This window comes from Rhincodon typus, chromosome 21 (assembly GCF_021869965.1).
Source record: "Rhincodon typus isolate 14 chromosome 21, sRhiTyp1.1, whole genome shotgun sequence".
Taxonomy (NCBI): domain Eukaryota; kingdom Metazoa; phylum Chordata; class Chondrichthyes; order Orectolobiformes; family Rhincodontidae; genus Rhincodon; species Rhincodon typus.
In genome coordinates, this window is record NC_063352.1 from 24,368,106 (window position 1) to 24,382,355 (window position 14,250).

Here is a 14,250-nt window from a genome sequence, read left to right on the forward strand (position 1 = left end):
TCCTTTCACCACTGACCCCCCCTTTCACCACAGACCCTCTCCCCGCCCCCCACAGCCCTCGATTGCCTCCCAAGTATTTTCATTCATCAGACAGTTGGGTTTTCGAGTGATTTCACTCCCATGGCCAAGGGAAAGACTCATCACGAACCGTTAGTCTTCAAAATGTTCAGAACAAGGACCGAACCAGACCTTGCCTGCTGGAAGAAGACACGTTGAAGTTTTCCATCTTACCTTCGTTAATCTCCGTCTCCATTTCCAAATCATGTGAGCCGACAAGTTGCCATGTGATTTCCTCAATAATAAACACAAGACGACAAAATAAATAACACGCAAAATACTTCGCTGCTTCCAAATCTTTTTTGGGCGGAAAAAAAACTTTAATCTTAAGTTTTGACAACTTTTTTGTTCCCTCTTCGCGCATGTGACAAAATTGAAGGGTCTTACGGTGAGATATTTTCGCGATGGCTCTCCTTCTTCTTCTTCTTCTTCTTCTTCTTCTCCTCCTCCCTCCCTCCGTCCGTCCCTCGATTTGAGCCTCAGGTACCGACTGGGCAGCCTTCGCTCCTCCCGAGGTATCGCCTCCGATACCGATCACAGAGAGCGAGAGACGGCGAGGAATCGATTGGTTCAACGGGCCGACGGAAATCGGCGTGGAGTTGTTGTCCCCGATCGATTTGGCCGCGGTTTATGCCCCGGGATCCAGTTTGTGTCCAGATCACCCATGCAATCGTTTAAGAGTTTTCGAACACGACATCCAAGTGTTTGCTTTACTGACCTTTCCTCCTCCTTCGAAGAATAATTTAGCAGAAACAGATAAACAGATTTCCGATGCGCGTCCCTATGCGAAAGGTGCGCCGTGGATAAGCAGTCGGTGGCTGAATATTTCAGACACCGTTATTTTGCGGCGATTTTCACTTCCTCCCGGTGTTTGGATCTTCCTCGGGCTCACTCGTCCGCGCTTCTATTTTGAGGTTAATCCCTCACTCTGCATCAACCTCGCAACGCTCTGCCATCCAACTCACTCCGGATAAGCTTTCTGTCGGCCCGCGGTGTTGTGACTCCCTCCCGTTGCTATAGCCCCGCCGTCAAACAGCCGGATCTGGGCCCCCGGACCCAGACACGAAGTGGTCCTGATGTGCCGAGATGTCGCTGAGTGATGGGACTGAGGAGGACCTGGGGGTGAGAGGCCACCACCAGGAAAAGAAAGTGCGGAAACCAAAACAGAAGTTGCTGGAAAAGCTCAGCAGGTCTGGCAGCGCCTGTGAAGAGAAAATCAGAGTTAACGTTTCGGGTCCGGGGACCCTTCCCGAGAACTGATTTTCTCTTCACAGATGCTGCTAGATCTGCTGAGTTACCCCCCCCGAAACCTCTGTTTTTGTTTCTGATTTACAGCATCCGGTTTTTATATTTAGAAGGAATCTGTGAGGATTTCAATGACCGAGTTTATGAAAAAAAATACACGCAGTTTATTTTCTCACCCGCCCCAAAACCATTCCTCTCCCTATCCAACCTATGCTATACACTTGTCCAATTACCTTACTCCCTTACTACCCACCCCTCTCCTCCCTCTCCTCCATTACTCCCTGTCCTCCTTCTCCATTTATTTTATTCCTGGATATTTTTGCCTAATCTTGAGATTTTCGAAAGCACTTTAGTTCTTTACGGCCAGTGAAGTTATTTTTTTATGAAGTGTGATGATATATGTAACACAGGAGCCAATTGTGCATGGGGATGGGGCAAGAGTTAGTTTGGGGAGTGTGTTTGTTATTGGAGGTCGTGAAGAGAGAGAGCGAGAACTCCCCAGCCCTTCATTGCTGAGTACTCTGGGATCACTTGCGGACCACCAGGGATGCGGTGGACAGTGGTTTAATACCTCCTTCAAAAAACAGTACAGCACTCCCTTAGTACCGCAATATGTCAGTGTAGAGAAAAATGGTGAACTGAGACTCAAGACAACAATCTTCTGACTCATGGAATAGTAAAGGACACATTAGAATAGGACTAAGAAGGGAAGAGAGAGTTGCCTTCCAGTGTGATGAAGTTTAATTATGTACTTCTTTCTGTTTCAGGGAGAGGATGGACTTTCAATCATTACATATGAATCTGATATAGAAAAGGTACGATACCTATGATATACGATATATTTATGCACTCAAAGCTGCCCTTTTGTTCATTTTGATTGGCGGAGTGTCAGTAAACTCTCCCTACCATGCTGCAACCGATATTGGCACACTGCTTGAAATCCTCTATCAACATTGACACACTCCTGAAGATCATTAGTAAATACTGGCATACTCCCGGGAATCAGCAACAAATGTTAGCACTGTCATGGGGATCACCCGTAAATATTGACATGACTCTCGCTTCCTGCCCCTCCACCCAGCAACTATTGACAAACTCAAGAGCTCCTTTTGAAAGGCACTCAGTTGCCAATTGGAAAACAATTTCCATAATTGCAAAAAATACTTTTTACAGCGTATATTAACATAACTGTTGTGTTAGTAAGTCAACAAATAGAGAAGAAAATATCAAGTGCAGGATTCTGAAAATAGTGTGCTCATGATGTACCAAACCCCAGGTGGGCATGTTGCTGGGGTGAAATATTGACTTGCATGGAATCATCTCGTTATCCCTAACTCAGACTTCCAAAGCTGAACATCTTTGTTTTAACATGACCAGCAGCAGCTGGTGATGGCAACTGGTGTTATTGCTGGCCTGTTAATACTGTGACCCAGGTAGTGTTTTGAGGTGCTGGGTTTGAATCCCGCCATAGCAGCTGGTGGTATTTTGAATTCAATAAAAATTTGGAATTAAGAGTCTAACAATGACCGTGAAACCATTGTCAATTGTTCCAAACCCCACCTAGTTCACTGATGCCCTTTAAGGAAGGAAACTGCTATCCTTACCTAGTCTGGCCTACGTATGACTCCAGATCCACAGCAATGTGGTTGACTCTTAACTGCTGTCTGGGCAATTAGAGATGGGCAATAAATGCTGGCCTAACCAGCAACACCCTCATCCTGTGAATGAATTTTTTAAAAAGATGATCAGTACTGAAAATATGTGGAAAGGCTGTGCTGATCAATTAATTGCAAATGTATCACAGCTACTAGAGACTCACCTGGAAGTATAAATAACCTCAAGGATACTAAATAGAATTTTTAATAAAGGAAAGAAAAACAAACCACTAGGAAAATGTGGTCTTCAGGTAATCATACCAATTTACAATCAATTTAGAAATTTTTGAACTATCATCCCTGTTGTAATGTAGGAAATGTGGTAATCAATTTGAACACAAAAAGATCTGATAAACAGCAGTATGATAATGACTGAATGATGAGCTTGAAATTAATATCAAGGCTGGAGACAGCACCAGAAAAACTGAATACTCTTAATATAGAATTATATATCATAGGAGGATGCTATTCAGCCTATTGTGTCTGAGCCAGCTCTTTGAAATTGCTAAGATTGATCCTACAGCTGAATCCCTATACAATATCAAATTCAAATTGATCAATAATTTCCAGCGTTGGTGAACACTCCAGAAACCAAAATGACAACTGGAGTGAACAAGAGCAGACGCAAACGTTGGGGGACCAGAGCATGCTGCATCTTCAGCCACGTCTAGTGCAGCCTCCACAGTACCACATGCTGAAAAGAGCATTCACTTGCTTGTGCCTTGCATATGGCAGAAACCTTTTAATGATCACAGTCATGATGTTTATCACCTCTACTGGATGATTTTACACAGTTATTGCAAATTTGGACTGTACAAGTCTGTTCAATGTATTTGTTTTTTATTCACCGAAGAATATGCTTTCAGCTGCAAGTGGGGCTCAGCACTAGGATTAACTGAAGGCTTAGGTAACAACTTCAGTTGAGGTGTTTTTTGACTTGCTTCTACTCAGGTTTCGTTTGTAGAAGATAACGTTGACATCTTCTCTTTCCTCATATATTTCCATACCTGCTGATTATTTTCAGCATTTTCTGTTTATTTGTATAAGTGCTGTGCTGTGTGCTTGGAGGTTTTCTTTTTCAAAACTAGTGCTTAAAATCTGGAAGGACACAGGAGTTGCTGATTCATATATTGGCCCGTGGTTGTAATTCCTCTTAGATTTCAACATGACCTTATAACTGAACAGAGCCCCAGAAGGGGTACCTCAGCAAAGAGGTAGGAACAATATTGCTTTACAGAGATTCTATAGAATGCAGTATCTATAACAGCGCTACAGACCTGAATTTCACGCTCACTATTTGGCCATATCTCATTATCCATTAAGGATACTGTCCCTACACTTGACCCCGGAGCATTGCCTTAGTTGACTCCAGCTCAATAAGGAGGTGGACCCGAAACATTAACTCTGCTTTCTCTCCACAGATGCTGCCAGACCTGAGATTTTCCAGCAATTTCTGTTTTTCTGCCTGTTTTTGAATATTTAGTCTATGTTAATGTTAGTTTGATTGTTACAGTGAACTCTTAAAATGTGAAACTTTATCTCATGATTCTTTGTCAGGTGCTGATAAATTAATCTCTTCTTTAAAAAGTTATTAGTCTCTACAGGGTTTTTAACTGGTTACACACTCGCTCCTGAGTGCAAAGTAACTAGCCAAGTGGGATATTTTGGGTTCCAATAACATAAAAATTTAAGGTGAAATTGGATGAGGCGTTTGAAGATGAATTTGCTGACCTTAATTAGTGTGCAAGTTCATTAAACTTCCTTCAGCACTGCTGCTAGGTCCTCTGGGCCAGACTTCATCATTGTTCTCAACTTGCTATCTGGTGCTCCATATTTCTTGTTCAGATTTACACCAACATCGATTCATAGCAGACTTCATTTTAAGAGCTGGAGGCTAACTGGAGTGTGTACTAGTCTCAAACGTGCTCTTAAACCCCCTGCGAAGCATGCAGCCAATAACACAGCTTGCATTGGGCTGCATGCTGCTATAGTTAAAATGACAAGGTAGCACCAAATTTGCGCACTGCCTGACCTCACACCATACCAGACCGTTGCCCTGTTTGAACAAGTGTATTGTTTTATCTAAAAGGCAGCACCTCAAATAGTATGATGCTGCAGTGTCAGCCTAGAGTTTGTCTACAAGTTTCAAGTTTCAACTCTCAACTGTGCAATTCAAAGATCACAAAGCAACAGTTATTAAAGTGAAATTTACAAAGGTTAATTTACTGATCTACTTTGTTTTTTTATGTATAGAAACACAAGAAGAAGAAATCAAATAAGCCACCCAAATCCCCAAGTGAGTAAAACTAATTCAAATTCACAGTGCAACTGTTTACCATCTAACGTTTCCCTTCTGAAGCCATTACATTACATCTGGATTATAAGGGAGACGACATAGCGGTATGTCCAGGAGGGTCTTTTGAAGCAGTACCTGGATAGTCTGATGAGGGAGAGGGCAATATAGACCTGGATTTGGGAAATGAGCCCAACCAGATGATCAAAGTTTCAGTGGGCGAGCATTTTGAGAATAGTGACCATAATTCCGTAACCTTCTGGATACCTATTGATAAGGACAAGAGTGGACATCCGATGAAGATGTTAAATTGGGGGAAGGCCAACTATAACTGAATTAGGCAAGAATTGTAGAATGTGGGTTGGGGGTTGGCTGTTTGAGGGTAAATCACATCTGACATGTGGAAGTTGTTTAAAGACCAGTTGATTAGAGTGCAAGATAGCATGTTCCTGTGAAAATGAAAGACAGGAATGGTACGATTCGGGAAACTTGGATGACAGGAGAAATTATCGGCTTAGTCAAGAAAAAAGGCAAGCACACCCAATGTCCACGCAACTAGAAACAGATGAAGTCCTTGAAGAATATAGAGAAAGTAGGAAGGAGCTGAAATTGGCAGTTAGCCCTCAGGAGGGCTAAAAGAGGCCATGAAACGTCCTTGGCCAGTAGAGTTAAGGAGAATCCCAAGGCATTTTATACATATATTAGGAGCAAGAGGGTGGCTAGGGAAAGAGTAGGCTCACTCAAGGATAAAGGACAGAGGTTATGTGTGGATCCAAAGGAAATGGGTGAGATGCTTAATGAACTGTACTTTACATCGGTTTTCTTCAAAGCGAGGGATGTGAGGGATGTTGAGGTTAGGGAAACGCATCTGAATACTCTTGGGCAGGTCAACATAACGAAGGCAGAAGTGTTGGGTGCCTTGAAATGCATTAAGATCTACTCCAGGATACTGTGGGAGGCAACAAGAGGGATTTAACAAATATCTTTGCATCCTCTTTGGCCTCAGGTAAGGTTTCAGAGGACTGGAGAATGGCCCATGTTGTTTCAAAGTTTAAGAAGGGAAACAAAGACAATCCAAGTAATTACAGGCTGGTGAGCTTGACATCAGTGGTGAGGAACCTATTGGAGAAGATACTGGAAAACCGGATTTACTCACGTTTGGAAGCAAGTGGACTTGTTAGTGAAAAGTATCATGGGTTTGTGCGGGGAAGGTCATGTCTCACCAACTTGATTGAGTTTTTTGAGGAGGTGACAAGAATGATTGATGAGGGAATGGTAGTGAATGTTGTCTACATGGACTTTAGTAAAGCATTTGATAAGGTACTTCATAGCAGGCTGGTATAAAAGGTAGAGTCCCGTGGAATCCGGGGTGTACTGGCTGGCTGGATGGATACAGAACTGTCTTCGTCAAAGAAGACAGAGTTGCAGTGGAAGGATGCTTTTCGGAATGGAGATCAGTGCTGGGATCTTTTGTTGTTTGTAATATATATAAATGATCTGGAGGAACTGCAGGCGATCTGAGTAGTAATTTTACAGATGACACCAAGTTGGAGTTGCGGATAGTGAAGAGGTTTGGGATATAGATAGATTGCAGATTTGGGCAGAGAAATGGCAGACGGAGTTTAATCCGAACAAATGCGAGGTGATGCATTTTGGAAGATCAAATTCAGGTGTGAAATGTACAACAAACGGCAGACCCCTTAGGAGCATTGATATTCAGAGGTATCTGGGCGTACAAATCCACAGGTCCCTGAAAGTGGCAGCACAGGTGGATAAGGTGGTCAAGAAGACATACAGAACGCTTGCCTTCATCAGCCAGGGTATTGAATATAAAAGTTTGCAAGTTATGTTACAGCTGTACAAAACTTTAGTTAGGCCACATTTGGAATTTTGCATGCAGTTCTAGTTGTCACACTTCTAGAAGGATGTGGATGCTTTGGAGAGGATACAGAGAAAGTTTACCAGGATGTTGCCTGGTCTGGAGTGTTTTAGTTATGAGGAGACATTGGATAAACTCATTGTTTTCACTGGAAAGACAAAGGCTAAGGGGTGACCTGATAGAGGGCTATGAATTTATGAGAGGCATATGTAGGGTGGATAGTCAGAGGCTTTTTTCCAGGGTGGAAAGATAAACTACAAGAGGGCAAGGGTTCAAGGTGAGAGGGGAAATGTTTAGGGGAGAAGAGCAGGAAATATTTTTCACACAGAGGGTGGTGGGTGCCTGGAACACTCTGCCGGTGGAGGTGGTCGAAGCTGGCATGTTAGCAATGTTTAAGGTGTATCTTGATAGATACATGAACGGGAGGTGAGCAGAGGGATAGAAACCACATATGGGCAATGAGTTCTGTTATGGACCAGACCAAACCCTCTGAAAATATATTAAGAGAATCGCCTAGACCCTAACTTTTTCTCATTTTAAAGGTAAGTGTAAGGTGTTGCATTCTAGATGCAATTCGATTAGGCAAACTGCTCAGCTTTAAGCAAACATGCTATTTTTTCACTACAAGTTAAAATACAGACAAAATAAAAACAAAAGATTTGGCTTAACTGTAACTATCAAAATTCTTAACAAAATAATATATAGTAACATCCCATAAACACACCCTTGGCAGAGGCAAATTCAGTAAAATAGATTGCCTCACATGCAATTCTAGCAGCAGTAAGAGAACCCCAGCTTTTAGCTATGATAGAGATACGAATAAGAGCTTCCACATTCAGCTTCAAGAGCCCAGTAACTACAACAAGCTAAAACTAAAAATCCTTGTTCTGTGGGGGCTTGACCCCACCCAGTCAAGGTACTTCTATTGTTCGAATTTTTTTTAAAAATCCAAGGCACCTCAAGCTGTTTACTTTATTGGCTTTGAGCATACCACTCGGTATCTCTGTCTCAATCTTCCTTCATAAAAAAAATCAGGACAAAATACAGCTCTTGAAGCCATAGTATTATCACAGTCTGAATAAGGATTAGGAATTGGTGGGCTGAAGGGCCTGTTCCTGTGCTGTGTTGTAAAGTATATCGTATTGTAATTTTAATCTGAGGGGAAAACCAATGGGATCGGCTAGAAAATAAACTTTATCACCATGCATAATTCTCTCCATGACGTCGGTGAAGACTAACATTAGGCTGTTAAAATGGTCAAACTTATGGGTGAGTCTGGGCAGTAATGAGTGTGAAAGATTTTAGATATGAATCCTGTGTAAAACAGCACAAAGTGCCTCTTTACTGGCTTCCCTGTTTGTGGGCCTGCTTGAAGTCTGTGTCAAATGCAATATGAAAGGCATTTGATGAGTATTTTGGGGTACTGTATTCACATGGATACAGGATTGGCTAACTAATTGAAGACAGAAAGTTGGGATATGGGGGCATTTTCCAGATGGTGGCCTAAACCACTGGAACACCACAGGGCTCAGTGATGGGAGCACAATTATTTACAATATGTATAAAGACTTGGATGTCAGAAGTGAATGTACTATGTCAAGTCTGCAGATTAACAAAATTAGGTGGGAAAGTAAGTAGTGGGAATAATGCAAGGAGTCAACGGATGGATATAGATAAGTTAAGTGACCTGGCAAAACTTGGCAGATGGAATATGATGTGGGAAAATGTGATCTTACGCATTTTGGCAGGAAGAGAAGACAAGCTTAATATTATTCAGAAGGGGAAAGACTACAGAAAGCTGCAGAGGGACTTGGGAATCCTAGTGTATGAATCACAAACATCTACCATGCAATTTGGGCAAATGGAATGTTGGCCTTTATTTCAAAGAGAATGGAGTATAAAAATAGGGAGGTCTTGCTAAAACTATCAAATCACAGCTAAAATACAGGCAACAGTTCTGGTCCTCTCGTCTAAAGGAAGATATACTGGCATTGGCAGCAGTTCAGAGAAGGTTCGCTAGGTTCATCCCGGATCTGGAGGGATTTTCTTATGAAAGAGGTTGAGTAGGTTGGGTTTGTGCTCATTTAGAGAATTTAGAGAATGGGAAGATACCTTACTGAAATGTGTAAGATTCTTAGGGTTAATTTGGAAAGTTTATTTCCCCTTGTGGCAGAGTTTAGGACCAGAGTAAGGGTCAACCATTTAAGACAGAGATGAGGTGGAATATCTTCTCTCAGCATGGTGAATCTGTGGAATTCTTAATGACAGAGGGCTGTCAAGGCTCAGTTGTTAAATGTATTCAAGAATGAGATGGACAGATTTCCAAGCAGTAAGGGAATCAAGGTTTATGAGGAAAAGACAAAAAGTGGAGTTGAGGATGATCGGGTCATATCTGATCTCATTGAATGATGGAGCAGGCTCAATGGGCCAAGTAGCCTATTTCTGTTACTACATCTTCTAGTCTTAAAGACTTGGTGATGGTATACTGCTTTCTATGACTTCAGACATCCCAACATGCTTTACAATCAATTAAGTACTTTAAGAGTTCTGTCACCGCTATAGCACGAGACACAGATGAGGGAGTTCAAGTGGGAGAATAAGATTGATTGGATTACCCCACAGAGAGCCAGTGTAGCCTCCGTCTGTGCTGTTATGACTCTAAATGCATTAACCAGTTTACTGGCAGCAAATTTGTACCAAGTGCTAACAATCAAATAACTTGTTTTTACTTGCATTGATTGAGGGAACAGTATTTGAAAACTCCCTTGCTGCACTCCAAATGCTGTCATGGAATCTTTTAATCCATCAAAGAGGACAGATATTCCCTTAGTATAACACAGCATCCAAAAGATGCCACCTCCAACAGAGCAGAATTCCCTCAGTACTTCAGTGGACAAAGAGCCTGAATGGTGTGCCTAATTCTTTGGAGGGAGGGTTGGCCTCTCAAACATTTGTGTCAAAAGTAAGGGTACCACCACTGAGCCACAGCTGACGTTTGAACACAGAAAAACCACAATATGTTGTTGCAGGAACTGCTGTCCAAGGTATCTTTGAATTGCTGCTTACTGACTATATCTCACTTCCTTCATCCTACAGAATCACCGTATCTCTCAAACGCGTACTTGCATCCGAAGAAGGTAGCTGTATGGAGGTCATTGAAGGGTACAGGGACCATGCACATGGAAAACCCATCAGCCAAGGTGCCTAGAGAGATGTGGGTGCCATCACTTAAACAAGGTGTCGGTAAGTGACTGCAATATGGGTTCATTCAATTTCCTCTTCTCCTCTTTTCTCTCATCCTCTCCCCTCCTCTTCTTCTCTTTCCTCTCCTATCCTGGCCTTCTCCCAACAGTCTTAACAACCCCTTCCCTCTAATCATTCTCACATTCCCTTTTGCTTTCCTCCTTTCCACTTCTCTCCCTGCCACTCACCATTCCTCCCCTCCATTATCTACCTCTCCCATATTGGTTGCATGCTGAGGAACAGTAGCCATTTCAGACTTGTCAATTTAAACATTGGAGGCCTCACATCTGAATCTGATCATGTTCCTGCTTACATTCCCATACCCGAGTTATGGTGTGAGTGTGTTTGCAGATTTGAAACTTAAAAGAATTGATGAAAGAGCACCACCAGCAATCATCCCATAGTTTCATTTGATCAAGGACAAGTAACATCACCCGGCCCAGTCTGTACAAGTGTGTGTGCTCATGCATATATGTACCTGTGGATACATATCTGTGTATTCATATATACATGTACATAGCTTTTCGGTATGTTAGAGTGTTTGAGTGTAACGGTGTTGTGAATCTCATTACTGTCACGTTGTTATAAACATTTGTTCCCTCAGCTTTGTCCCAGTCACTGAAAACTGAGTATGACTCTGGATACAGTCGGAATTCAAGCCACACAAGTACACCAGAATATCTGAAAGAGGCTTTTGGTATGAAAAAACCAAAGCATTCCCGATCAGCCAGTAATGGTGGGTATTCTTGATAAACATCTTCCCCTTTAAGAATTGACTCAAAATAAGTAATTGTCCTTCTTCGCAGCCCAATGTTTGGTTTTAGGAAGATTTTCAAGGGTTTTTCACCCTGTTGCTCTCCACTTTCAAAAATCAGTAACTGAGTAACAATAGACAATATGCTTCTAGATAACAAGCCATGAATCTCATTTTCTTCGTCCCTGCAAAACTAATTAACTTTCTTTACATCACTACATCAACTGTTTCTTGAATGATACAACCAAACCTTCCACTCTACGATCGTACGTCAAGTGTCAGACAATCACAGATCTGCTTCAGGACCATGTGGAAGTTCTGATGTATTCATTTCCATGGAATTGCCCAGCAAATTTAAACTTCTGCTGGATAATTATACTGCTTGCTATGACCAACCCCACCCCTGGCCTAACCCCTCGGTAACTGTACAACTTTCCTCCAATAACATCCAATGATTGCAACCACCGAACTAACCAGCACTTGATACCAAATGTGATCCAGTTATAACCCCTGACCACCTAATTATCCCCCGAACCCCGCAAATACCCCCAGTAACCCCAATCTGATCGGTCCCAACCACCCTACCTCCAACCGAATCTGACTTCCATTCAACCCACCTGCCCAGGAGTATCAGACATCCTATTGACTCTGAGGGAGCTGGATCAGTGTCAAGGACTCTCCACATGTAAATAAAGGCTGACTTTGTGACAGGATACCGGCCTCTGTGGAGTTATTTCAATATTGGCGAGATAAAAGCATGCTCCTGAAGAAATTCATACGCAACAGTTGTCTTGGAGTTGGGGAAGCATTTCTGGAGTGATGTCATGGGAAGCTTGACTAGTTCGATCCTGTCATCGAAGACTGGGCCCAGTATGTGGAAAGAATGCGTTATTTTTTCTGGGCAAATGACACTGGGCCAGATGAAAAGCAGCTTTCTCCGTTACTTTCCCTGAGGCACGAGATACTAAAACCTTTCAAGAGTTGACGGATTTAGTTAAGGAATATTACGATTCCAAGCCTCCTCTAATTCTGAGATGCTATTGGTTTCACTGAGTAATTCGAGAACCAGAGAATCTGTATTGATGTTTTTGACGAGGTTAAGACAACTGGCAGAGGCATGTGACTTTGGTTTAACCCTTAATGATGGGAAGAGATATAGTGATTGTAACGAGATCAGCCAGGTGGAGTTCATAGATTATGAGTTCCCTAGTTGTGGCTGTTAATCTGGTCCAATCAGGGAGTCCTGGCTGACAGATAAGAACAAGACTGTCAGACATCCCGTTCACTTTGAAAGCCGGCTCTGAAGGAGTTGGATCAGTGTCAAGGACTCTCCATGTGTAAATAAAGGGTAATTTGGTGATGGGACACCAGCCAATGTGGAGTTATTTCACCTACCCTATCATCTTATCCATTCACCTTCATCCACTCACTCACTCACTCACTAACATTCAACACGGTCATTTTAATGTGCCATACAGTTGCGAGTGCCATCGGAATTTGCATATCCTGTATTCTACCCCATTCCTTCACACATCTGAAATTCTGCTGTGTTGGAGTTTTCCAGTGGACGCTGTGCTCCACATATGTGGGAAAGTCATAAATGGAAGACCCAGCAAAAAATGCCTTTCCTCAAAAGATCCAAATCTTGGTCTTGACTTATTTGCATTATTCTGAAGTCTTTAAATGGCCTTGACATTCCCCATATGATGATTGAGAAATCCCTGTAACTCTGTTCAATAGTAACCAGTTTCTGTTAACTCTGTCTCTCATATTTTTCTCTCTCTTTCCCCCGCATTTTATCTTTCTACTGTCTCATTCCCTTTCCTTCTCCTTTTGCTTTCTGACTTTTCTCACTCCTCATTGTGACTCCTCTTTCCTTTGTGCTGTAGGTTATATCCCTGGCACCCCCAACTACAAGGAGAAAGAAGACATGTATGATGAGATCATTGAATTGAAGAAGGTGAGTGCTGCCTAAATGGAGACAGATGTTACTCAGTAGTTTACAATTGATAGAGTTCCTGTAACCAACAAGTCTGAACAAGGACTTTGAGCACTTATGTTGCAGCTCTGCCACTGGAGACTACAGCAAGAATAGAAACCAGGAAGGGGTACAGTCTTCTGCATGGATACAATGTAATTGCTAACGTTACCAGCAATAGCAAACTTAAATGTCATCCTGAGCAGTGCTGAATGCCATGTGGCTTCAAGTTTTCTTTGATCATAAACAGAACTTCATGCCCACTTGCATAGGCTAATAACGACATCTTAGTTTGCTCCGCTAAGAGTTAATACATTCAAAGAAAGGTTAACATGTATATAGTGCCTTTCACAACCTAGGGACATACCAAAGTGCGTGATTGTGAATAAATTACTTTTGAACTGTATTTGCAATTTTAATGTGGAGGAAATGCCAATCAATTTGTGCACATCATTGTACCACAAACAGATAATCTGTTTCAATGATGTTGATTGAGTGATAAATATTGATCAAGACATTCGAGAGAATTTCGGCTCTTCTTTGACAAAGTACAACAAAGTATTTTGCATCCAACTGAGCGCACAGACAGGTGTCAGTTTATACGTCATTACAATCCTAAAGCACTACAATTGACTCTTAGCTGTGTAGTGTGAGAGTCTGCAGGGTCTCTTTTGGATTTGGAACCATACTTTGAACATAACAGGAATATGTTAAAACAACAATTTTTATTGAATGTAACAATAATAGAGTGATTAGAAAACAATTATAAATGATAATATACCTAAGAAGATAATTTTATTGAAAAGAAGGAAAGGATTCAGATGTATCGGAAGAGAGGAGGAACAGCGACTTTATTATAGAGCAGACATTAACCCCAGATTAGTCTGCCCACGATCAAAAATGGTAAAGTAACCCAAATTAGTAAAGCCCTAAAATGGTAAAAACAATCGTATACGTACCAAATCTTAAAATAGTTTTACAGGGGGAATGATTAATCACTTCATTGATGTCCCTTTCCTCTATAGTCTTAGTGGTCATCTGTTGACCACTCAGCTGCAGCAGCAAATTCTGGAAGCACAGTCCTTTAAGCTAAATTTCTTGCTACTTTCTAGCCTTTTGAGTCTTCCATCCATAGTTTCTCAAATC

General features: G+C 41.8%; 1 protein-coding gene across 6 annotated transcripts in view; it reads left to right on the forward strand.

Annotated features, from left to right (window-relative positions):
• The first annotated feature begins 82 nt into the window (after positions 1-82).
• iqce (IQ motif containing E) overlaps positions 83-14,250 on the forward strand; it is a 60,727-nt gene continuing 46,559 nt past the window's right edge. For 5 of the 6 annotated variants that reach the window (XM_048609849.1, XM_048609845.1, XM_048609846.1 and 2 more), the window contains exons 1-6: positions 888-1,179; positions 2,070-2,117; positions 5,211-5,253; positions 10,226-10,372; positions 10,977-11,108; positions 13,016-13,086. In XM_048609849.1, coding sequence (XP_048465806.1) covers positions 1,144-1,179; positions 2,070-2,117; positions 5,211-5,253; positions 10,226-10,372; positions 10,977-11,108; positions 13,016-13,086 — 477 coding nt within the window. In that variant the 5' untranslated portion in view covers positions 888-1,143. Of the gene's footprint in view, positions 446-887; positions 1,180-2,069; positions 2,118-5,210; positions 5,254-10,225; positions 10,373-10,976; positions 11,109-13,015; positions 13,087-14,250 lie in introns of those variants that run through there. The other variant, XM_048609850.1, reaches the window with a different exon arrangement.